Here is a 27069-nt window from a genome sequence, read left to right as displayed (position 1 = left end):
CTGTGTGCCTCACCTACGCACAGAGTTTTGATAAAAATAAAACAAAATAAACACTGTAGTACAGTGTTTATAATGTACAGTGACTGTACATTATATACACCACCTAAACTGTAGAAATTTAGTTCATATACTAAACGTGTTTGAACGCTTTAATAGCGATATGTAGAAGGACAGCAATGCGGTCTCACTGCAGAGCAAGCCAGCACAGTTAGCATAGTGATTGCGCAATCTATGTTGAGGCTCAGCCGGCTGCTGCCTCACCGCTTGTCTCTACTTAGTATTTGAACGGTGTGAAATGTGAAAAATGTGAAAATTCAGCGATTTTGAAAAAAATCCAAAGATGGTGAAGTTAAATGGACAAGAACTTTAAAGTACAAATCACTAAATACATATAACTGTTTAATTTATTTTTTCATTTGATATTTCCATGACAGGTTTCCATGATGACAGGTGAGGCACTGCCTCACCTGCCTCCCCTGACTGCACGTCACTGTTTGTACCCCGTGTTCTGTGTTTTATAATAACCGCAATTTGATGAAAAAATCCGCGTTTGTCAACGGCAGGGGCAATTTCAAGTATGAAAGTGTTGCCGCACACAAGGGCAGTGAAAATCACCGTCGAGCAGTGGTTGCCAGTACAGCTGTTTATCGGTAGTAGCCCTACCGAAAGAATAATCCAAACGCTGAACAAGATAACATATGACAGGCTCACGATCATGTTTAGAACATGTCATGGAAATGTGAAGCACGCACGGCCTTTCATGGATTTTGTGTGGCAGTGTGAGTTACATGACATGATAACATGAAGTTGGAAGGACCCCTCCTTTGCAAATATAGCATTGTGCTGACTTAATTCTGGTCCTCAATTTTATTTCTTTTTATTAAATACTTATTTGCCAAGTTTTGCAATGTCCTGATTATTTTTTGTATTTTATTGTGGTGCTCTGAATTGTTTCATTTTGGTGCTCTGAATTATTCTTATTTTTCTGTTGGACAACAGAATCAATATACTCTTGAAATACAATAAAATGCTATATATATAATATTAACTATGAACAATTGCAGTCTTCTGTGCCATTTTTACACAAGGATGAACTTACTGAGATCAAACACATTTGGGCTAGTTGATTTTCTGATTGGCTAGTAACATTGTAAAAAATATGAATTTCTCGGCCTGTACAACCATAAAGTCAATCATTGAACTGCAGCTAGACACCCTTATGTTTGAAGAAGGTGTTCGTTTTAGACAATCCGTGTTGAGCACAGAAGTCCAATAACAAAACCCCACTCAGGTTATGATTGTGGGAGGGCAGTTCCTCCCAAGTCATTGCCCACATGAGCACTGAAATCACCCAGCAGAACAAGAGAGTTCCCGGTAGGAGTTCCCTCCAGCACACTGTCTCGAAACTCCAAAAAGGATGGGTACACTGAACTGCTGTTTGGGCATAAGTACAAACAACAGTCAGGGTCCGTATCCCCACCCGAAGGCGCAGGGAAGCAACCCTCTCTGGGATTCACTCCGGTAGGTGAATCCCAATGTACAGGCAGTGAGCCGAGGGGCAATGACACCTGCTCGACACCTCTCACCGTGGGCAACTTCACAGTGGAAGAGAGTAAGAGTCCAACCTCTCTCAAGAGGGCTGGTACCAGAACCCAGGCTGTGTGTAGAGGCAAGTCCGACTATGTCTAGTTTGAACTTTTCCACCTTGGGCTCCTTCCCTGTAAGAGAGGTGACATTCCACGTCCCAAGAGCTAGCCAGGGTCCCCGCCTTTGGCTGCCGCCCAACTCGCATTTCACCCGAACCCTTTGGCCCCTCCCATGGTGGTGAGCCCTTGAGAAGCGGGCCCCGCGTTGCCTCTTAGGGCTGAGCCCCATAGGTGAAGGCCCGGCCACCAAGCCAACGAGCGCCATTTTCAGGTATGTCTATAGAGAGGGGCCCCGGTGGCACGCGTCCGGTCAGGGGAAACCCAGATTCATTCATGTTTTTCGTCATAAGGGTTCTGTTGAGTTGTACTTTGTCTGGTCCCTCACCTAGGATCTGTTTGCCATGGGTGACCCTGCCATATTTTTTTTGTTCATGAAAGAAATTGCATCCGTTTGCAGTTTTGTTCCCGATGAAATTTCTGCAAAGCATCATCTGAGATTTACAGTCTTCAGTCACGTGTCCACCAATAATGATTTTCAGCATTCAACACTGTGTGTGGTGAACCACAATGGACAGAATAAAAGCTGATGAAGTCCCACCTTCTTCTTGACCAGCAACCAGTTGGGTTTGTGCAGTGGTCTGAAGCCAACCAGTACTTGCTGAGAGTTGGAGTGAAGAAGCCCTCTGGTGGCCACCGAAGATGCATATTCCCTCATGGTATTATGACTCTGAGAACATTAACAGTGCAACAGCGAATCAGATCGACATAAAAGGTCTGTGAACTTAAATCCACAATGAATCTTGTTATTTCGCATCCAGAGTGCAGACCCAGCCTTTGCTGGCAACTTGACATCATGTAAATTAGCAACGATTTTAATTTACAGTTGCTTTCCTTGCTATGTTTTTATATTAGATTGTGAGTCTATTTGCTCTGTTTTCAAAACATTTATTCAAAGTGAAGCTAACCATCCAATCAGATGTGAGGAGGTCAGCGTCTGAAAAATACTCGCTTGCTTTCTGAACATCTTCTATCTCAGAGAAGAAGTCCAGGTAATTTTGGTGCAGGTACAGGTTGAAGAACTCCCCGGAGACATATGAATGTTCTGTAACCCACTACGAGACATTTCAAAGGAGAGATGATTGCGATATGTTAATTAATGTCCATTTGTATGTTCAAGCTGTGTGCATTTGTACCTCTGGGTCCACTTGTAATGACTCTCGATGGTGTTGAGAAAGGTGTGATGGCAATTGAAGTGAGAAGGCACATTCAGCTTCTTGAACACATTCAGGAGTCTCCCCTAGATTTATGCAACACAAAATATGTGTCTTGTTTTTGAGTTACATAATGGTTCTCATTTACATTTAAAAGGCATTTTCTGATTACTTACCTTCAGTTTGTTTCAAACACATTTAAAGGGCAACCGACGTCACTTTTTTGTTTTTTAACTGACATCAGAAAAACGTTTTATAGCATCTAAAATACCCAAAACACGCAGTATGATATTTTTAGTCAAATGCAAAACACCAATAAAAATGACTTAAAGTGTCCAAAATCTGCAAAAAAAATGAGCTGCGAATTGGGCATTTTCAGAAAGTCCCGCCCCCAGTTTGTGACGTCACGCCAAGACGTCTTGCATTGCTGGATAATAAAAACAATGGCTTCAGATTCAGATAATATGCTTTCTTGTTACACATCCAGTTATGAATATGATTCAAATAGTTCTGAAGAGGAAAGCATACATGTTTGCAATCGATTAAAGAATTTATTCCGTGTCGTTTTGAGGCAAACGGGCGGGGGGAATGTCTCAACCAAAAAGAGTCAAGACAAAAGGCCACCGAGCTGTGAGGAATGAATCAGCCCGTTTCCACAGGCTGATACATTCCTTCCATTGAGCTTGACTCGCTCTGCTGGCGGCTTTTGGATGTAACAAGGGTTTCAAAAAAACAGTACAGCAAAATACATTGACGTGATGGAACGACCGCTACAATGTGTCTTTTTTACGGTAAAGGGCGGTCCTTTTCTGACGTCACGTGAGGACTCGTCACCAACTCAAAAACAAGACTTCCTGAATGTTCAGCGCGAGTCTAAAAACGTAAAATATAGCTATATGCGGTGGAATCTTATTAAAATACGCCCAGTAGAAGTCATTTGAAGCCATTTTAAAAATTATGGACACAACTTGTCCGGAGACGTCGGTTGTCCTTTAAGAGTGAAGTCTATGCAAAACTGTGAAGTGCATTGCTGGATAACATGCTCTCACTGGAGCGGTTTGCACCAGAGTCTGAAGTGGGTGGGTTGAAAATCAACACCTCTAAAACTGAAACAACTGGCCTAAATCGGAAAAGGGTGGAATGAGGGTTACATATTGCCCAAAGTGGAGGGGTCTTGTGCATGAGGGGAGGGCAGGATCAGTGCGGCGTCTGCTATGATGATTTGTATCAGTCTGATCCGACCTTCAACCATGGTTACAGGCAGGCCGTGACAGAAACAAGTGATCAAAATGAGCATGAGCGCACGACACATATGTTTCCAGGGCCACATCTGTAATCATGTGATCACAGAAAAGTTGCTTTTACATTGCTAGATAAATAATTATTTGGAAGGCCTCTACATCATTCTTCCCACACATCAGTGCAAGTTTCAACACATCACGGGTGCATGCGCCCTATGTACATGAAGGAGCGAGAGAGAGAAAGAGAACAAGAGGGAGAGAGAAAGAAAGAGAAATGAAAGAAAGTCTCCTGTGCAAAACGCTCCTAGCAGTGGACTCAATTACTTTTATGGGGAAAAAAGAAAAACAGTAATATTGTGTTTGAGTACGTAATATTTACTTGAAAACATGTTCAAATATGTTTCTTTATTTGAGCGAAGACATCTAGAAGAAGGTGAATGAAGAGGCAGAAAAAATACATCACAAATTAACATACAGTAAAGTCTCGTTATATCGATATTCAAGGGAGTCCGAAAAAATATCGATATGACCGGGACTATCGATATATCCGACCCTGTTTGCATGTAATTTTCTCCATGCGTGCATAGAAATAGTATCGATATAACCGGGACTATCGATATATCCAATATCGATATAACAAGACTTTACTGTAATTGTATCTCATCAGACCTTTAACCAGTAGGCTTTCCAACTTGTGCTGCTGGCACAACCTGTCTGAGGTCCAGCACAGATCAGATAAGTCTCGCAATTAAAGTATGAACCACATTTTGAAGTGCAAAAAATTACAATGGAAATTCCTGAATGATATCATCTGCTGTATTTGCACAAAAAAAACTGTAACATCAGTGAAGGTTGCAGTAGCTCTTGTCTCTTTTGTCATGATATCCAGCAATGCACTTCACAGTTATGCATAGACTTCACTCGAACATTGTGTATGTTCCATGCCACTCTGGTACTTGTCCTATTTCCAAGGACTTTTTAATTTGTTTGTATTGAAAATCACAATTAAGAAAGGGTTAGTATGGTTGACAACAACAAAAACACTGTAATTGCATGTTTACTTCAGGCATACGGTATTATGTGAAGATACAATAAAAACAGCGAACTCACTTTTATGATGCAGTATCTTTCCAAGTGCTCTAAATAGGAACAAACAAGTGTCTTTCATTCCAACAGCCGGCTGCCCTTGTACATTTTTTGACTTGGATTTCTTCCGTAAAGTTGATCTGGAAATGTCCTTAACTTTTGATTTCAAAGAATGGTTCCCTCTCAACACCTCTTTTTCCTGTGAATAGTCTGGAAAAAAATATAAAAGCTCATCGCAGTTAATTAGTATGAAAGGCACATAAGCAGAATGATTGATTGTGTACATTTACTCCAGACCTGGAACGTAGGCAAATTGTAGGTTGTTAATTGCACTGCGAATGTCTCCTGAGCTTCCTGAGCAAACCATCTCCAACACTGTCTGATCTGGGACAATCACCCTTTCAATGCTCTGTGTACATTCAAAAAGGAGTCAAAAAGTGAATTCAAAATAAATTCAAACCAGGTACAGCTGTTTGTCACCTTTCCATCTTCATTGGTTAAAATCCGAGTCAGAACCTTCATCATTGTAGTTGGAGCCACCGGATTAAAACTGGAAAGACAATTAAATATAATTCAATATTAACTCAAAATGATTAATTAATAATACTGTAATTATTATATTGTATAGTAAGACTCAAACTGATTTTTTAATGTAATGTTCCTTCCTGCAAATGATTATAAGGCGCACCTTCAATGAAGGGCATATTTAAAACTTTTTCCACATATAAGGCGCACTGGATTATAAAGTGCACCTTGAATGAATGACATTTTAATACATTGTCCACATAAAAGCTACTACAGTAGACGCTGGGGTTACATTGTGCATCCATTGGACGTTGCTGCGTGTTCTTCTATGAGAGGAAATGGAGTCGGCGGTTGGTGATAGGAGTTGCGAGTCTTGTTCAGAATCAGAATCAGAAAACCTTTATTCGTCCCACAATGGGGAAAGTTGCAGTCCACAGCAGCAATTGAAAAGGGATGGGGTCGGGGTGGGGGTGAAAGGATAGAAAACAAGATATTCTAAGCATAATAAAATAAGAATGTCAACTGTATACTGTGCAAATGTAAATATGCAAAACCGTTCCATCAAAAAACTGTACATAGTGCAAGAATAAGAAATGCATTTTGATATATTGCATCAACCCATATTTACAAGTGACCATTTTTTTTTTCCACATGTGATCATTGCGAGTTGCAAAGCCTGACAGCAGTCGGTAGGAACGATCGGCGGTCCCTTTCCTTCTTGCAGCGCGGGTGTAATAGTCTCTGGCTGAAGGAGCTACCCAGTTCTGTCAGGGTGGGCAGGAGGGGGCGGGAGGGGCTGTCCATCATAGCCTTTAGTTTAGCTAGCGTCCGTCTGTTGCCCACCTCCTCCAGAGAGTCCAGCGAGCAGCCCAGGACAGAACTTGCCCTCTTGACAAGGCGCTCGAGTCTTTTCCTGTCCCGGGGGGTGATGCTGCCTGACCAGCAGACAATTCCATAGTGGTTGGCTGAAGCCACCACAGAGTCATAGAAAGTCTTAAGGAGTGACCCCTGAACTCCAAAAGACCTCAGTTTCCTGAGTAGGAAGAGGCGACTCTGTCCCTTTTTGATTAGGGCATCCGTGTTTGTAGACCAGTACAGTTTATTGTTGAGAGTAACACCCAGGTACATGTAGGAGGTCACCCTCTCAATGTCCGAACCCTGGATGTTCAACGGTGCAGGTGAGGATTGTTTCCTGCAGAAGTCCACCACCAGCTCCTTGGTTTTCCCGGTGATCTGGAGGTGATTCTGCTGGCACCAGTCCACAAAGTCCTTTGTCAGTCCCCTGTACGCCCTATCGTCTCCCTCTGTAATGAGGCTGACAATAGCTGAGTCGTCAGAGAACTTCTGAAGGTGGCAGGTTGGGGTGTTGTAGTTGAAGTCCGAGGTGTCGAGGGTGAACAGGAATGGAGCCAGGACAGTCCCCTGCGGCGCTCCGGTGCTGCAGAGAAGCCTGTCCGACTCACAGTTCTTTACCCTCACGTACTGTGGCCTGTTTGTGAGGTTTGTTGCGGCTCAATATCAGTCCACATATAAGGCGCAATAGGTTACAAGGCGCAAGGTCATCCTTTGAAGAAAATGAATGCTTTTGTATTTCCGCACTATAAGGCAGAGTGGAAAATACAGTAATTTTATTTTTCAAAGAGAGAAGTTAAATTAAAAAGAGATGATGACTGACGAGCAACAGTAGCAGGACATTTGACATAATATACAACAGTTGCTTCTGCTTTATGAAGTGAAATACTCAAGTGATCAAAAAAAAATCCTCAACAAAGGGAAATTAGAAAATGACAATCTACTGTTTATTTAAAGGACAACCAACATCACTTTTTTGTTTTTTAACTGACACCAGAAAAACGTTTTATAGCATCTAAAATACCCAAAACACGCAGTATGATATTTTTAGTCAAATGCAAAACACCAATAAAAATGACTCAGTGTCCAAAATCTGCAAAAAAATTGAGCTGCGAATTGGGCATTTTCAGAAAGTCCCGCCCCCAGTTCGTGACGTCACGCCAAGACGTCTTGCATTGTTAGTGAATCAAAAAACAATGGCTTCAGATTCGGATAATATGCTTTCTTGTTACACTTTCAGTTATGAATATGATTCAAATAGTTCTGAAGAGGAAAGCATACATGTTTGCAATCGATTAAAGAATGTATTTGTGCTATTTTGAGGCAACATTGGGGGAAAATTTCTCACCCAAAAAAAGAGGTACAAAATGGCAACCTCCTGTGGCCACCTCCGTTTCCACAGGCTGATAAATTCCTTATATGGCGCTTGGACGCCCTCTTCTGGCGGCTTTTGGGTGCAACACGAGGTCCCCAGACCAAACATGTACAGCAAAATACATTGACGTGATGGAAGGACCGCTACAATGCATCTTTTTTACGGTCAAGGGCGGTCCTTTAGTGACGTCACGTACGGACTCGTCACCAACTCAAAAACAAGACTTGCTGAATATTCAGCGCGGGTCTTAAAACATAAAATATAGCTATATGCGGTGGAATCTTAGTAAAATACGCTCAGTAAAAGTCATTTGAAGCCATTTTACAAATTATGGACACAACTTGTCCGGAGATGTCGGTTGTCCGTTACATCCACCCAGCACCTACTATCAGACTTCAAAAATTATGTGGTGTACTGTTTCAAACACAGCAGTTAGATCTAACGCAACATGCACATTTCGAAAATGATCCACTGATGAAAGGACACTTTGATTCTCTTCTTTTTTATCTACAACTGCATCAAAAACATTGCATCATAGCTGCCAACGTTTGAAACCAGAAAAGCCTCGTAATAAGCTCGGGTCCAGGGGCTGCAGGCCCCGGTTGGTCCAGGACCAAGTCCTGGTCTGGGGGTAGGGGGGGTGAATGAGGCGAAATCACCATACAAATGTTGATCAAAATCAAAGATAGACTTGTGAAAAAATAGCAATAATTTTAATTGTCATTCATGAAAATATCGTGTTTGCTACTATTTTAAGACAACAAAATAGAAATACTTTACAATCAAGGTATGTATCAATGTAAGGCATTGTAACTAACTTAACTAACTTAAAATATGCACATAAACAGTCAATACTGTTCACATCAATGAATAATAAACATTTCACAACTCTTGTGAAAAGTTTCACACCGCAAACATTATTATTTTCTATTGTGCATTTTATTTTCTTTCTTCAGTTGCTCCTTTGAGTGAGTCAGATTGTGCCACTTGTTGCCAGAAGCGATCATCATCATTTTTCTGGTCATAAGGCTTTGAAGAACGTTCGTTGACAGGGTTGACCGAAACTCTGGTTTGTTTTTGTTGACATGGCTAAATATGCACTCACAGTCAGCATTAATGTGGTACATGACCAGCAGAGATTTAGCCACAATCCACACCTTCCTCCTCCTGAAATTAGAGGTGAAACAATCAGAACAAGAGATTTAGCAAGCAGAACTCAGTCGTACATTTGCCACTATGGATGAAATGGAATGAAATGTTTGAAAATAATTAAAAGCTAAATGAATAACTGCATTTGAGAAAAAATGTGCATGTATTTTAGCTTTATAGTGAGTAAATGTACAAAGCGTGATATGAAAGAAATGGTCAACATGAATATACCATATGCAATAAATTCAACTGTTCATCTTACTTTTAATTTAAAATTTTCAATATACAACAGGGGCCTGTTCCACAAAGCAACATTAGCTCTATTACATGAACATTACACTAAGGTAACCTTAGTGAATGAGTTATGGTCACCTTAGTGTTTTGTGCCCCAGGGCTGATATATTGCAATGTATTAAAAATGATGGTTCAATATGACCAGTGCGAGTTCTGACCACTCACCATAACTTTTTTTCTTAATTCTACGGCTGGGACCGCTACGGTGGCAGCCCGGCAACGCTGTTGAGATCTGCAGCGTATTTGCGATGCATTTGGTCGAATAAAGACTCGAGATGGTCCTTCTTGTTTAGATTGAACATGTAGGATGTTTATTTGCCGGAGCACAGAGAGCAACCGCTTTTCTCAGCATTGTATATGAATTATATTTTATCGCTGTCAAAGGACCAAATGTGGCGTTGTGGCTGCGTTGCCAGATGCGCATCAACATTCAGCATGCCTCATTTATCTTAAAAGAGAATATTACAGCATTGCAGAAAATGAGGATACAAAATAAGTTTCTTCACAAACGCGTATAACAATTTTGTGATGGCACCGGCGGGGGGAGTGTCCATCGACGCCAAGGCGGGTGGACGTCGGCGCTCGGGTCAAGGGTCCGCGGACGCCAGCCAGGGCGTAAGCCGAGGCGGGTCGCCGTCACAAATGCGTACGACAATTTTGGCCAGCCAAGTGCGTGATGGTGTTGCGCTACCTGTCACAAATGCACCGGTGGGGGCATCGCGCTCGGGAAGAGGGTCCTCCAACGTCGGCCAGGACGAAAGTCGAGGCGGGTCGGCGCTCAGGCCCTCGGGATCAGCGCGACGAGAATGCCGTGTCGGGCCCATGCCGCCACCGCCTCTTTGAGACTTTTTTCCTTCGCCGTCCGTTTAAGTTCAAGTTTGTGTGTTGGGCGACCTCTAGTGACTTCTCAGTTAGCAGGGAGAGTGATTTTTCAACAGCGCGTATGCGTGGGAGGCCGTGCGTATTTGGGTCAGCAGAACAACACAGTAATAATAATGGATAATAAGAAATATAAAATGATAAAAATGACACTAAAAGTGATAAGATTTATAATTTAACTTTAAGCAGTTTGGTGTACAATAGTATTCAATAGAAAATGTTCTTTAAAAACAACAGATTTACATCGTATTGTTGGGGTAATTCGCGATACAAACATCTCTAAATATTGCTTTAGAATCTTTGTTTACATTTGGACTTCTTGATACGTCATATCCTGCCTTCCTTTACATGTCACATCTACATTACGTCACATCCTATCGCGTCACACATTGTGCGCAACGTATAAATGCTCTCCCTTTCTAGTTCGCTATGTTGCAGCTATGTTGGGTGAATGTATTGTGGAATTCTCTCATCTCATCTCATTTTCCGTACCGTTTCTTCCTCATTAGGGTCGCGGGGGTTGCTGGAGCCTATCTCAGCTGTCTTCGGGCACGAGGCGGGGGACACCCTGAATTGGTTGCCAGCCAATCGCAGGGCACACAAAGACATACAACAGTCACTCTCACACTCACACCTAGGGACAATTTGGAGTGGTCAATCTGCCTGCCATGCATGTTTTTGGAGTGTGGGAGGACACCAGAGAAAATCCACGCGGGTCCGGGGAGAACATGCAAACTCCACACAGGGAGGCCGGACCGGGACGCGACCCGGTGACCTCTGCACTGTGAAGCCGGTGTGCTAACTACTCGGCTACCGGGCCGCCGTATTGTGGAATTATTTCGGCCAAAAGTAATTCGACACGCGGTTAATATGCGTGTCTCAATTTTGTAATCCGAATTTCAATCGGGTCAAGGCGGACCATCCTAATTCTAACCTATACGCAAAGTTTTCGTACGTGACTGATTGACGCCATTTTGGGTCGAAATAATGTCTGCTTCCGCGCCTCCGGCAGTCGAATTGTTAGACCGGGAAAGTTCCAGAAGAGATTCTTCAGAAGGGATGAGGTTCTGGAAGCTCGGGTGCGAGGACTGAAGATTAATTTATTAATTTGATTAGAGCGATGATGTGTTCTTTTTGTGTTTAATTGCAGCTGCAATCGACGGTAGATTACCGTAACATTAATGCATTCACCAACACGAGAGCGTGGTCAGCTTTGCTAGCGATGTAGTGCCACGGTGTTGCCAAGGGGGGACAGAGAGGGGTCGGCTGAGGGCGGGCCGTTTGGAGGAGCCGCCTGTCCGTGTTGTCACATCTTCGTCGCCATCAGGAGCGCGCCCCTCCCCTCCCGTCTCTCTTCCGCTGCTCCTCTCAGACGGCCCCTCCCTTCCCGACTCACCCGGCTCACGCACCTGTTCCCCATTCCCTTAATTGTGCCTTCTGGCTATAAAAGCCACACCTTCCGTACGGTCGTTGTCAGAGTATTACCCTTACCTCCTTCCGTCGTCCCTCAAGTCTTGTCACTACACCCCGAGTGGACGTGACATAATACTCCAACCACCTATGGATCCCGCCGGTGGAGACAGATTCATCGCCGCCCTTGCCCAAGAGGAGGAGCATTCGAGCCAGCTGGCCAAGGCTATCCCGGAGGTCCGCCATATTACGTCCACGCTGGCTCAACGTTTAAAAGAGGTAGAGACACGCCACGCCACCATCACGGCCCCTTCATCCCCGCCCGTGGATAGGCGCGAGCCACAGCTACTTCACCCCTCATGCTACGCAGGCGAAACCGGGCGCTGCGCTCAGTTTTTAATGCGGTGCGTGCTCGTGTTCGAGCAACAACCATATGCCTGCGTTAGCGATGAGGCTAAGGTAGCCTTCATCACCAGCCTGCACACGGGCCAGGCTGAGACCTGGGTGTTGGCTGTCCGGGAGTCCCGGACGGAGCTGTGTGCCTGGTACCCGGACTTCGTGGCTTCCACCATCCAGTGACGGAAGTCGAGGCAGAGGGGCGACTCCTCGACTGCGTCCAAGGGTCCCGCTCGGCCGCGGAATACTCAGTCACCTTCCGCATCCAGGCCGCTGGCAGTGGCTACAACGACCGAGCACTGAGGGGAGTGTTTCGTCGCGGATTGAGCGCCGCTCTCAAGGACGAGTTTACCACCCGTGACGCTGGCACCACCCTCAACGATCTGAACGACGTTGTCATCGGCCTGGATCACTGTCTTCTGGAGAGGCAGAGGGAGCAGAGCAGCCAGCGGTCCAACGAACCCGGAAGCCGGCCCAGGACGACCACACCCACCATACAGGGCTGGAGCCACTACTGCTACGCTAACTGCCTGCGGTCGGCGACGGCAGGGCGAGACCCCTCCCGCGATGGCCCGCCCGAGGTGATCTGCCTCAAGGGCGTGCCATGTTGCTACCACGACCTGCGGGAGGTGTTCAGCAAGGACAGTGCGCAATCCCTTCCGCCCCACCGACCATATGACTGCGCCATCGAACTACAGCTAGGGGCTCCGTTACCGGACTCCAGACTTTACCATATTTCACAACTGGAAAGGGAAGCCCTGAGCACATATAGATTCTTCCCTCGCGGTGGGACTCATTCGACCCTCGCGTTCTCCGCTCAGCGCAGGGTTCTTCTTTATCGACAAGAAAAATGGGTCCGTGCGTCGATTATCGGGGTCTGAACGACATCACCATCCGCAATAAATACCCTCTCCCCCTCATGGATTCAGCCTTCGCGCCGCTCCAATCGGCTACCATCTTCTCCAAACTCGACCTGCGAAGTGCTTATCACTTGATTCGCATCAAAGAAGGGGACGAGTGGAAAACCGCATTCAAGACTCCCTTAGGTCATTTTGAATATTTGATGATGCCGTTCGGACTCACCAACGCTCCCGCCGTACTCCAGAACCTCATCAATGATGTGCTCAGGGACTTTATCTAGGTGTTTGTCTTTGTCTATTTGGATGACATACGTATTTTTTTCTAAATCGGCAGAACAAAACCGGCAGCACGTCTGACGGGTCCTGGAGCGGCTCCTGCAAAACCGGCTTTACGTGAAGGCAGAGAAGTGCGAGTTCCATGTCTGCTCTCTGTCTTTTCTGGGGTTCGTTGTGGAGCAGGGGCAGCTCAGGGCCGACCCCGGCAAGACCAAAGAGGTGGTAAGTGGCCCACCCCGAAGACGCGCAAGCAGCTCCAACGGTTTCTGGGGTTTGCCAATTTGTACCGCCGCTTTGTCCGCGGTTATAGTCAGAAGGCACTCCCCCTCACTAATCTCACATCCAACAAGGTCCCCTTCAGGTGGACACCCAAAGCGGAGGGGGCGTTCACCCGCCTACGCCAAGCCTTTTCCAATCCCCCAGTCCTACTTCATCCTGACCCTGACCTCGCATTCACTGTCAAGGTCGACGCATCCGAGTCCGGAGTGGGGGCTGTCCTGTCCCAGCGCTCCCCAACTGACCAGAAACTTCGCCCATGAGCCTTCTTCTCCTGCCGGCTCAGCCCCGCAGAAGCCAACTACGACGTAGGCAACCGGGAACTGTTGGCGGTCATCCTGGCGCTGCAAGAGTGGAGACACTGGCTTGAGTGGGCCAAACACCCCTTCACCGTTTATACCGACCACAAGAACCTGGCTGCCATCCGGTCGGCCAAGAGACTCAACTCTCGGCAGGCCCGATGGGCACTCTTCCTCACACGGTTTAACTTCTCTCTCACCTACTGCCCAGGGTCGCAGAATACCAAGCCTGACGCCCTATCTCGCATCCACGAGCCGGCAGAGAAGGACGAAACCATCGCCAACATATCCTGGGAGCCCTGCGGCGGGAGGTTGAGAGGAAGGTCCAGGAAGCCCAGGGGAGCAACCCCATCCCAAGGGGTTGCCCGGTGGATCGCCTGTTCGTCCCCCCGCGCTACACACTGAGGTGTTACTCTGGGGACACACCTCCAAAGTAGCCTGTCACCCAGGGGTCAACAGGGCGATCCAACTCATCGCACAGGGGTTCTGGTGGCCGGAACACAGGAAGGACGTGATGTCGGTCCCTCGGGGCGTCGGCGAGCCTGTCGTCTGGATACCATCCCCAGACCAACGGCCAGACGGAGAGGAAGAACCAGGACCTGGAGGCGGCCCTCCGGTGCGTGTGCCTGCACAGTCCTGCGTCGTGAGCCCTCCACTTACCATGGGTAGAGTACACCCACAACACCCTGGTCTCCACAGCCACAGGTCGGTCCCCGTTCATGTCCGCCTGTGGCTATCAGCCACCTCTGTTCCCCCACCCAGGAGGGCCAGGTGGAGGTCCCGTCCATTGATCAACTGTGGGATGCACAAGCCATTTGCATCCACCCATCCTGTGATTTTCTAGGCAGACGCTGCAGAATCACACTCGTAGTATCATCCGAACTGAATTTTGATTTTTGATGTCTTTGGAAACAAAATTTAATCTCTGCTTCAATTGTCATAGGAGATCCAACAAAGGAGAGGCCGCAACGGCTGGTGGATGCACCTGTACAACTAGAGTTGACACACCCAACTGATGATTTGGGATCAATGACCAAGCCCCTATTGATAATAGTTTTGATTTCCAAAAGCATAATGTGTTGCATTTATTCAAATGCATGACAATTTTTATTGCACATATTTCTCATCCAACCATCTAGCGAGCAACGAATTGTTACAATTAGGCTTGATCGTATAAAAAATGTTCGCCGTTGGAGATGCGATGATGGAAATCCAATGTTTATTAAGACAGCCGCAAATGCTAATTTATCTTATGGCTACCTTTGCGTATAGTGATGACATTTGTCAGTTCAAAAGTAATTTATAGTTGCGACTAAAAGTGCAGGATAACCTGTCAAGATTGATTTCATTGTGAATTATCATTATTATTATGAATTGGATGCAGTGCACATTAAAGAAATTTCTCACCGGTAAGAATGAAATTGGCAAATGAGTTGAGTGGGCACCGATGTCAGTCAGAGTTTCAGGTGGACTCAGATATATTGTATAGGGTTTTCCATGCTAACCAGGTTCTTTCAGAATTGGGAGAAGGAGATTCTTCAGGAGAGCTCCTAGGGAGTCCATGCCAGGGTGGCCGGAGATGGAGCTGGGTTGTGCGATGGATGTCCTATGCAGAAGCGAAACTGACTGCCAACTCGTGCCCTCCAACTGAATGACAAAAGGCGAGTATGATGACCATTTACGCAGATTGCCATAATGTTGCTGACCATGTCAACTTGTGCTAAAGAATTGTGGAAGGCTGTCCTCCACCCAAGCAATGTGGCATCATGCCAAAATTTGGTCTCCAAAATTTCGGAACAATGATTGACAAATGGTTTTATACAAATTGATAATCTGTGCAATGTCAAAGACGAATCGTGTTCCACACAAACACGTTCCCAGTTGGCAAATAGAGACTTCATGTCTCAACAGGGGGCACTGACGATAGCTCAGATCATCATTGCCAAAATTTTCACTTTTGGTGATGTTGTTTGCAACGTCATTCCCCAAGAAAGCGGTGCCCTCCAGAAATGCAGACTAACTAACCACTAACATATACTAACCAACTAACATCTAACAATAACTTACTGCCATTTCTGTGAGAGAATGCATTGCAGAACCTAAATGATGAGACAGACTTTGATAGGGAAAGAAACACCAAGAAAGTGTGATGTGAAGAATGAAACCATCTTTTCGACATGTGACCTGGCACAAGTCTTCTTTTGTTCTCCACAGGACGGAGCTGCGGTCTGAAGAAGATGACGTGGGCCACGCCAACGTGGGATGGACCGGTTGCGGAGCTGCTAGCAGCCACAAGCTTTGTCTGGATTCGCGAGGAAACCGTTCGTCAAGAAGATTCCCGATGCACGTCACTGGAGCGGCGTCAGATCACACACCTTTTCCCAGTCACCAGCTCATCCGTACCACACCCTGGGGGCTGCTTGCGACAAATGCTACAAACAATTTTGTTCCTCCTCGTCATCCTGGTGATCACCATCCAGGATGCCATGAATATTTGACTGTTGTAGCGATGACATGATTTAATTTGAAATTGTTTCCATTGTGATTGTTCTATTTTGTGATTTTATTTTCTTTTTTCTTTCTTCTTTCTGTTCACCTCCACCGATGTTAGATATGTCCGTCAGGGGGGAGATGTTGGGGTAATTCGATGATAAACCCATCAGTATACAATTCTGTCATATAAACCTCGCCTCTGCCATTTTGATTGCTTTTTGAATTACGACCGTTTGACTTACGACCGTTTTTTCCGAACGGAACCCGGCCGTAACTCGTATGCTACCTGTATAGACATGTTACAGCTCTACCTGAATTGCTGTGAGGGCTTATTTCCGTTTACTGCTCTTCTCCAGCTCGTAGAAGATATCTATGAGCAGGTCATCCAGCTTTACAGGCAATTGTTTGGCTCCTTTCTGTCCAGCCAAGTGTATGAGGTGACAGGAACAACATGTAAACAGATATGAAAAAATATTTATAATTCATATTATGGCACACAAATCATCAGCACAGAAGAAAATAGGTAGTTTAATAACATGATTGATTGGGTAAGATGTTTGTAATTATTCATTAGCTTACAAAAAAAAAACTTGAAAGAAAGCTTACCTGCAATGTAGGTAGATGGTGAGATTTTATTGTTATATGATGCAATCTCTTTCTTTGATCCAAGCATCACAGGAGCTTTGTCGGCTGCAAAAAACACTACGGTAAATTCTTCCCAAGTACCTCCTTGGACTTGTGTTTCTTGGTTCCTGTGTGGTCTTTCATGTTGCTGATTCATCCATGTTGGATCGAAAACTCTTGCCGACACACACTGCAGTTCTCGCAATTTTAACCTTTTCTTGACCAGAGTATCATTCCAGCAAATAATTGGGAGTATTGGTTAACAAATGACTGTAGTTTTCTTTTACTTTTCAAACTTTTTGTTGATTTTTCTCCGGCAGATACCATTACATGACAATGATAAGAACGATGCTAACTTTTGAATCTCGATTCCAGGAATGAGACATCTCTCTGGATTCCTGGATAGACCCCTACCATGCACATGCGAAATTCATCCAAAGGAAGCTAACAGCTAGCACCGTGACGATCGCCTGTTCTAGTGTTTTGAATGAACGTTGATTATTTATTATTTTTAAGATTTTTTTTACTCATTGTTTTTATTATTTATTTGTTTTAAACCGTAATTTTCATTCTTAACCCATAACCCGGAATGGGATAATGACAATCGTAGTTTTTACGGCAAAACCGCAGTACTTTATGTTAACTCTTGGGTAAAGAGCTTTGTTACAGCTGGACCTATTGTAAAAATACTTCAATGAACTTCAATAAAAAGAAGACAGAAGTGATACTGTTTGGTCCCAGTGGGCCTTGTCTGTACATCTCATCCTGTAGACTTGGGGCCCTGGCTCCTTATCTGAAGTCAACTGTTTCAAACTTGGGTCTTAAACTGGACAGTGACTCTTAACTTGACCGACAAATTGGAGCTGTAGTTAAATCCAGCTTCTTTTATCGTTGGCAGCTGGCTAAAAAAAAACTCTCCTTTCTAATGAGCACCTTGAAGGAGTAATTCATGCCTTTGTCACATCTCGGCTCGATTACTGCAATGCGCCTTACTCTAGAGTCAGTCAACTATTGAGCTACCAGGCAATACCAGGAAAGTATTCCAAGGGGTTTGTGTTCATGTATTATTTGTGAAGATGTTCTCTTGCATGAATGGCGTATTACCATCATTTGTTTTTTGGCAAATGTGTCATGAGCCTTTGTCCTCTTTTTTGGACGTGAATATTTTTAGCCTGTAAACTCTCCCATAGATAGGTAGCATTTTTGGCTAGTATCTTTCTTAACTGATCTGAACTGAGGTCAGCAAAGTCTGGAGTTCTTTGGATGTTATTCTTGGTTCGTTTACAACCTCGTGGATGAGTTGTCATGACACTCTTGAATTATTTTTTGCTGTTTGAAGATTTCTCCATTCTACGATAATGGCATTGGCAGTGGTTTGCTAAAGCCCCAGAATCTTGAATATGGCCTTGAAACCTCTTGAGAAACAAGAAAGCATCTTCTCCGAATCTGAAGCCATTGTTTGATTCTCGAGCAAGGCAAGACGTTTTGGCGTGACGTCACGAACAAAGGGGTGGGACCTTCTGAAAATGGCCAATTCCGGTTTCATTTTGAAGTAGTTTTGGGACACTTAGTCATTTTTATTGGTGTTTTTCATTTGACTAAAGATATCAGCCTGTGTGTTTTGGGTATTTTAGATGCTATAAAAAAAATTCTGATGTCAGTTAGGAAACAAAAAAATGGTGTTGGTTGTCCTATAAGGGACCTCCCTTATAGGTGTGATATTAATATTGGTTGGATAAACTGTGACGTGTGATGTGAATATACACATCAAGAAGGGAGAAAATACTTTATCATGGCGCTGTATATATTGCTGATTGATAGTGTATTTCATGTAACCTGATGTTCCTGATGTGCAGCTCCTCCATGAGTTCTCTGGGAAAAAGGAATCTTGAGCTACTGTCTGCATTTGGGCTGTTGGACACAATGAACACCATGGGGCATCGACTGGTCTTCACAAAGCACCTTGAAGAAATGGCACATGAATTAGCGCAACCTATACATGAAAATAGTCATTTATGAAATATTGTTAATTGGGAAAAATACCTTCATTTCATCTTTTCTGCGAGCTATATTGGAGTCTGGACGCCTCAAAATGATACGGAAGGACCACTTTAATCGATTGCAAACATTTATGCTTTCCTCTTCAGAACTATTTGAATCATATTCATAACTGGATGAGTAACAAGAAAGCATCTTCTCCGAATCTGAAGCCATTGTTTTGATTCTAGAGCAAGGCAAGACGTCCTGGCGTGAGGTCATAAACAAGGGGGTGGGACCTTCTGAAACCTGCCATTTCCGAGGTCATTTTGAAGTAGTTTTGGGACACTTTAAGTCATTTTTATTGGTGTTTGGGGCATTTTAGATGCTATAAAACATTTATCTGATGTCAGTTACGAAACAAAAAAAAATGGTGTCGGTTGTCCTTTAAGTCAAACACTGAACGGGCAAATATAAAACACAGACACTCTAACAGTCTTAAAATAAAGTCACACCAACCGTAGTACGACAACATATATCCTTGGGTCTCCAGTAAACCATTACTGAACCTGCAGGCACGTAATTCAGTAATTACGTGCCAGCAGCCATTACTTTTTGTTATGCATCGCCTCCTCCTCAGAGCCTCAACTGGGAAGAAGGATTTCCTCCCCGCCCACATACTCTACGTAGCCAATCGCAAGTGAGCTTGTTGCCTCCTTTTTGGAGTGTCAACTGGGAAGAGGGATTTCCTCCCGCCCACATACTCTTGCCAGGCAATCGCAAGCGATCTTGGCGGATGGCCCTGAACTGGTTGGCATTTCTTTAGCATAGCCGTATGCCGATTGTCAGCCTTGATGTCCGTTGCGTAAACATCCAGCCCTTGAAACCTCCAATGTGTCTGTGTGCGTGAAGCACAGTGGAGACCCCCCAGAAAGAGGCACGCAAATTTCAAATCTAACTTACAGCATCTCTGCCCGAAAATGTTCAACATACCCGCAAAAATGTTCGTATGTACCATTGTTCGTAACACGAATGCCAGGAGGGTCTGTGCAATACAATACAGTACATATTGAGTTATGGTACCCTAATTCTGCTACCATGTGTGCCAGCATCTTACACATGGGATATGCTGCACCATCTCCATGGCTTCTTTGCCTGCACTAAGGGTTTTTGTCTGATGTGATCCACCATAGCAAGATTTGTGCTGAATTTATTTACAAACTTTTCCACCCACTGTTATATTCAGTCATCTACTTTTGATTGGTCGGTGGTACATGCCATGACTTGTACCACCTTGCTGTTTATTCATATGAGATGAATCAGGAAGTCAATGGCATGTCCGTTCGAGGCATATAGCTTGATGTCAAAATCAGAATCATCTGTATTGGCCAAGTATGGAGAACACACAAGCAATTTGTCTCTGGCAGAACATGTTGCACGAGTATTATCATAAACAAAGACATGACAAATAAATATGGAAGGGCATTCCTTAATGTAAGTGGTACCTGCCAGGAACAACTGTGAGACAACATGCAAAGTATCAAGCAGAGCAAAAAGGATCAGTGTGAGAATAAAATCCGATGGATGCAGTCCGATATGGCGACGAGATGGCAGACGTCAGCAAGTGCTCTCATGAGCCTTGCTTTTTTTGTGTTGTTTTTGTGTTTTCTTTTGTCACTTTGCGTTGTTGTGCGTCGTGTGGAACTGATATGGATTGTTTTTCAGCATTTTTGGCCACGGCATTCATTAAGAAGGAGACTGTGCTGAGTGGTTGTGCCTTTTCGGCAGCACATATATGTCAGTACTGTTTTTGAATGGGAGGAATGTCGATGTCATCGCTGGACAGCTCTGGGGCCATTGTGTTTTTTTGCGCCTGTAATGGGCAGCATCTTCACAGCACCGCTCTGTTCAGCGGAAAAGTCGGTGCTGTTGGATGGCCTGTGGCTGGATGGATGCATGGCTTGAAGAGCAAGAAGCGTCAGCGCACAGCGCCGATGCGTATGTGGAACTGTTGCAGCTTGGAATTGAAGCGGATTTACGTGGGACAGTCTCTTTGGTAAATGGATGCTACAACTTCGTGTTTGCTTTCAACATTTAGCTTGTAGTACACATGCACATTCCATCATGACGTCCCTAATCAACTGGTGAAAAGGGTGCTTTGATCATCTCATTTTTCATCAAGAACTGCTTCTGTAACAAAGAGGGTACAGAAAGTGCTTAAGAATGAATGACTGGCTTGTGTTGTCATATTTCTTTTGTGTAGTCATATTATTTATTTAATATAATTTTTCTATTCTATTTTTAATCTATTCTAATCTATTTTTTGTTCTTTTGGCTTCAAGATGGCCGTGAGAGTGCCTTTCCAGCAGCTCCTGTATTGTGTTTTCCTACTTCATCCCTTTCACCTTCCTTTCACAATTTTTCTCCTGTGAAATATACATTTCTCCACTGCAAGACTAATAAAGGTAAATCCAATCCAATAACAGTTGTACAGTTGGTGCGGAAAAAACTTTGAACAACTTTAAAGTGATCAGTCGCTGTATTTGTAGTGGAACCAGTGCACAACTACGCAGATGACCGTGAGCGACGTGAAGTCGGGGGAGGCAGGTGAGGCAGTGCCTCACCTGTCATCATGGACAAAATCAAATGAAAAAATAAATTAAGCAGTTATATTTATTTAGTGATTTGTACTTTAAAGTTATTTTCCATTTAACCACATTTTTTTCATTTTTCTTTCTAAATCGCTGAATGTTCACATTTACCGTTCAAATACTAAGTTGAGACGAGCGGTGAGGCAGCAGCGGGCTGAGCGTCACCATGGCTTGCGCAGTAACTATGCGAACTGTGCTGGCTTGCAGTGAACCAACCAACAGTGAGACCGCATTGCTGTCCCTCTGCATATCGCTATTAAAGTGTTCGAACACGTTTAGTATATGAGCTGATGTATATAATGTACAGTCACAGTACATTATAAACACTGTACTACAGTGTTTATTTTATTTTGATCAAAAATGTGTGCACAGGTGAGGCACACAGTTCTCCTGCCTCATGACAGGGGGTGCTGGTGATTCCAGGGATTCTTCTTGCGACTCCTTGGGAGCAGAATAATATAATTAGTGACAACAAGCTACAGTAGACAGTTAGCAAGTTAAGTGCAACCATTCAGTCATTTTTTGTGTTGATTGGCCTTATTTTCAGAATGGATGATTACATATCGAAATTGAAAGAATTTTCTAAACTCGACTTTGAATCGAAGCACGAGATAATAATTAAAGGAAGACCTACACCGAACTGTATAGCTCTCAAATGGTGAGGGATGGATGTAAATCTCCTGGACAACTTCTCAGCTTTTTAGCCCAGAAGGATCTCATTGAAACTATTCCTAAGGCGACAAAGTTGCTCCAGCTTGTGCTCACTGTTCCAGCTGCAACAGCATCAGTGGAGTGGTCATTCTCAGCACTGAAAAGACTGACAACATACAGTCGGAACAGGACTGGTTAAGGACAACTTTCTTCACTGGCAGTGATCTCCATTGAGACATACTTTTAAAACTGAAGAAAGATAAGGAAGGCTTCTACAAAGAAGTTATCGATGCCTTTCTACAGAAAGAGTGGCGCAAAGACTTCATTTATAAGTAAAAGGTAACACGATAAAGTTTTTTAAAATTATTTTTTCTATGCTAGTTTGTATATATGAAGAATGCTGACATGACATTTTAAACAGAACACATTAACTGTTGCCAATCAAATGGTGAATAAGATACTCTGTAGAGTTCATATGTTTGTAAATCTGACTGTGATGACGTCAGTGCCTCACCAGCCATGAACCTCACCGCATGTCACTGGATAGGTGACGTTGGTTCAATGAGGACAGAGCTGGAGCTCCAATGACTACAATGGGATGCTGTTCAAAGGGTTGTGTTAAATTTCAAAGAGCCACATCACAGATTTGGGTTGCTGTTTGGGGAGTTCATGGCGAGAGGGAAGAGGCTGTTGGATTCAGTGTGTGAGGATCAGTCGGCCTGCCTGAGGGGAGTAGCTGGAAAATGTGATGGGCAGGGTGCAGAGGTGCAGTACGATTTTTCCGTGTCATTGTCTTGGTTCTTGAAGTGTGCAAGTCCCCGGTAGTGGGGTCGGGCAATACCAATGATTTTTGTCCGCTGTCCTAACTGTCCATTGAAGTCAGATTTGTCTATTTTTGTGCCGGCCTACAAACCGAACCGTGATGGAAGAACACCGGATGGATTTGATGAAAGCTGTGTAGAACTGTTGCAGAACCTCATTTGTCAGGCCATGCTTCTTCAACAGTCTCAGGAAGTACATCCTTGGTTGGCCTTTCTCAGGTTGGTATTGATCTCCCAATACATGTCCTGGGAGACTGTGATTCCATGGAACTTGAAGATCTCGTGTTTAGCTCTCGGTTATGTCGGCAGCACCGGAGATCCAGCTGCAGACTCGTCGCCGTGAAAGCGCGTTCTACCAGAGACAAATCCTTATGTGTTCTACATACTTAGCCAATAAAGATTAATCTGATTCTGATGTCTCATAATATTACAAACATGATTATATAATATTTACAAACCTCCAGAAACTTTTGTTGTCACCTCCAAAGTGAAGATTAGTTTTTGTCTAAAAATTACTGTCGAAAGCTCCATTTTGGAGTTGCAAGTGTCATGACGTTGGAATCTGTGCAAGGTCAGGAGGAGCTGCAAATGTCGTTTTGTGTATTCCTGAACAGATCCATTTTAACTCACCACTAACCATGTGGCAAACGGGATGTGTGCACCCTGTTTTTCAAAATGGAAAGAAAGCAGCAGAACATTGATCTGCACTTACCTCAGAATATCATGGAGAACGCAAGGACTGCAGTAAAACTGGTTTGGGAATTCCTGTGAAAAAAATGTACGGCTAAATAAATAGTGTATAACAAAAATCCATAACTGTCACGATTTGTAAGGTGGTGATGGTGGTTGTGGATCCCAAAAAAGCAGGCAGGAGGGCGGAGCAGGGTGTATTTGACAGAAAGTCTGTGTAAGCTCTCAGTCGCACAGGAGTGGTCCATCGATGAAAAGGTTTCTTCTGCCGTCATCTGTACTTCTTTGAAATACAGATGACGGCTGAAGAAGTCTTTTCATCAATTTGACAGAATGTATTAAATAAAGTCAGCAGGAACAAAATCTCAAACAACAAAGTAGCAAACAAAACCACGAGTAAAACAATGACAAGATTAAACAAACCTGACAGGGTGAAACAAACAATAACCAGAAACTGAATGGTCATACCGGGAGTCCTTTTAACTGCCACTGATTGAAACAACCGACAACTGTGCAACTGCAGGCGGGGCTGACAGTGCCACCGGTTGGTCACCAACCAGAACGTGACAATAACACTGTCAACCAAGACAATCAAGAGCATATTTACAAACAAATTAACAATTAGAGATATATATCTTGGGTGCCACATGAGCAGAGACGTAAATAGTGTTGTCCCCAAATTGGAGCCTCTCACAGTTTCATAACGAAAACCATAGTGACCCAACTGATACAGAAAATTCAACACCCTGATAGACCTTCATCTGAAGCCTCCTTAAATAGAACTCTGTTCTATAGGTGCCTATCAAAAATGCCAGATTCACAACTACCCGAGTCAAGGTCACCAGGACACACCTCCCCTATAGATAGGGTTGATGGTGCACTGCTCCCCTTTTAACCCAGAGATGTCAGATGCTGCACCAGAATTTCTTCAAAGCTGTGCAAAAGCCACACTCCATAATTTCACAGAACTCCTGGCATGCCTTCATTCTTACCTCCTAAACCCTAGGCCAGCCAGTGCTGATCAGCTTCCTATGGCCTACGACAGGACTCCTTCCGATTGACAGCATACCCCATCAAAAGTCAAAGTCAGCTTTATTGTCAAATATGCTAATATGCATGACATACAGCACAGATGAAATTACTGTCCTATCGGACCCAGCATGCAAGGCACTTATAATTACTTTAACAAACATAAACATGAAAACGCCAATTTGCCGGGAGAGGGGAGCCGCTGCGTGTTCACGCGACTCCATCTTGGGAAAAAAAAAATTGAAAAAATAACAAATATGACAACACAAAGACACAGAGTCATTCATTCTTCAGGACTTGCTGTACCCTCTTTGTGATGACATGAAGCAGTTCTAGTTGAAAGAGGAGAGGATCAAAGCATCCATGTCAGCAGTGGATCAGGGACGTCATGGTGGAATTTGTACGTCTACTACAAGCTAAATGTTGAAAGCAAACACGAAGCTGTAGCATCCATTGACAAAAAGACATTGTCTCACATCTCCTCATCACTAGATTGGACCAACACATTCACATCATTGTGGTTCTTTGCTTCTTGCTTGTGTAGTATGTTGATGCCAGATGTGCTTCTCTATTCTGCTTTTTGCGTGAATTACAATTTTGACTTTTTATGGACAATAAAAAATATATTTTCCCCATCTTTAGGTAATGTCGGCTAGGGTAATTGTTTTCAACAGTTTTCGCTAAGTGCTCACAATTACTTGAGCATGGCTTCCCAATTATCACAAGACAGTGTTAGATGAAATCGCTGGCATTTATGATTCCATTGGTGACTTGAGCCATATTGATATCCTGCAGTGATATTCTCTTACTGACACTTAGCTTACCTTCTTGATGACACTGTTGACAGACAGAATCAGTTTTAGTTAAAACTGTGTGGCCACGGCTGCTCACAAGCATGTGAGAAGCCAAGACAATATTAAACAGAACTCGCCATGGCTGCCTGTTGATTTTCTCAAATCTATTAGTTCAAATGTGAATATGAAGTCTCTTGGTCGTTACGACTAACACAATTGAAGTTCTCTCAGAACTTTTCAATTGGTGCAGAAATCCTGCGGTCTTTTGCTCGCAGTTAATTTTTTCTTTGTCCCCATCCTCACAGGAATTTCAAAGTTCCACGATTTTACACACACGCACACCCCCCCCCCACCCCCATCCAGCACACACACACACACACACACACACACACACACACACACACACACACACACACACACACACACACACACACACACACACACACACACACACACACAAATACACACGTACGTACACAATTTTTTTCTGCACCTACCTTAACCAAAATGAGGTTTATGTCTGTAGATCTGTTATCTCCCACCAACTTTAGGCAGTTATACTTGTTGGCCCTTAGAAGAAATTCTTGAAATTGGGATGACTGCGAGGTACTGGATAAACTGTTTGTTGTCCTTTCTATCAGATAATAGACACAGGCATACAGAGAAATCAGTGTTGAGAGATACAGTGAGACCTCAACTTACAAACACCTTATCTTGCAAACTTTTCATCTTACAAACATCAAATTTATGAAAATTAAACCTTATAATAAGCATTATTTTCATAATACACACCCACCACGGCTGGCGGAGTGATCTTCGGCGGAAGCACACGACCGAACAGCACCAGAGGTTAAATTACCAACAGTCCATATGGAAGGTGACTCTCCTTCCATAAGCCATCAAGTACCATCAAAAAGGTAAATAAAACTTTATTTTACAGCACAGTTTATTTCTTTAATTACAGTCCTCATGTAATGCGCCTCTCTTTCCAAACAGCAATTCCCTTTGACCTTCGACCTCCAACGCCATTCCATCAAGCCATAAATCAAGCCATCACAAATGTAAATAAAGTGACTTTATGATACAATGCAGTGTATTTCTTTCATTACAATACAATAGCACATTTATTATACATAGAATAAGGTATGTTGTGTGTAGTTTTAAGGCGTATTTAGTTGAAAAGTATATTTTATGGAAACCCGGGAACGGATTATTCCCATTTTAATGGTTTCCTATGGGAAATCTTTTTTGGAGATACACTTTTCGCCTTACACACTCTGTCTGAGAACCAATTAAGTTCGTAAGTTGAGGTCTCACTGTATTTAGAGAGGAATTTATATTGAACTAACAAAATTAAATTGTAAAATCAATTTCAATAAAAGTCAGAATTTGTTTCCAGTTATTCAGGGATGTCCAATTACAAATATTGATAAGGCACAGATACATGCCTTATTTCAGTGTGTCAAGACCCTGCGAACGCTGCAAACATGAGCCACTAATAATTAAAGTACCTTGAGTGACCAAAGATGAAAGAAATGACATTATGACAGAACATTTTTTGATC

At 43.7% G+C, this 27069-nt stretch overlaps 1 protein-coding gene across 16 annotated transcripts in view; it reads right to left on the bottom strand.

Annotated features, from left to right (window-relative positions):
- Positions 1-27069, bottom strand: part of rad17 (RAD17 checkpoint clamp loader component) — a 108425-nt gene that overhangs the window by 71434 nt on the left and 9922 nt on the right. For 15 of the 16 annotated variants that reach the window (XM_088995087.1, XM_088995078.1, XM_088995092.1 and 12 more), the window contains 9 exons: positions 26003-26139; positions 23705-23757; positions 18729-18854; positions 5665-5734; positions 5482-5593; positions 5209-5394; positions 2840-2943; positions 2612-2758; positions 2245-2373 (listed from right to left, as the gene is read on the bottom strand). In XM_088995087.1, the coding sequence (XP_088851213.1) occupies positions 2245-2373; positions 2612-2758; positions 2840-2943; positions 5209-5394; positions 5482-5593; positions 5665-5734; positions 18729-18854; positions 23705-23757; positions 26003-26139 (1064 nt within the window). The remainder of the gene's footprint in view (positions 1-2244; positions 2374-2611; positions 2759-2839; positions 2944-5208; positions 5395-5481; positions 5594-5664; positions 5735-18728; positions 18855-23704; positions 23758-26002; positions 26140-27069) is intronic. The other variant, XM_088995088.1, reaches the window with a different exon arrangement.

Source organism: Hippocampus bargibanti, linkage group LG04 (genome assembly GCF_051943395.1).
Source record: "Hippocampus bargibanti isolate YZ-2025 linkage group LG04, ASM5194339v1, whole genome shotgun sequence".
Taxonomy (NCBI): Eukaryota; Metazoa; Chordata; class Actinopteri; order Syngnathiformes; family Syngnathidae; genus Hippocampus; species Hippocampus bargibanti.
Note: the sequence above shows the minus strand (reverse complement) of the source record. Positions and strands in the feature narration are given on the sequence as shown.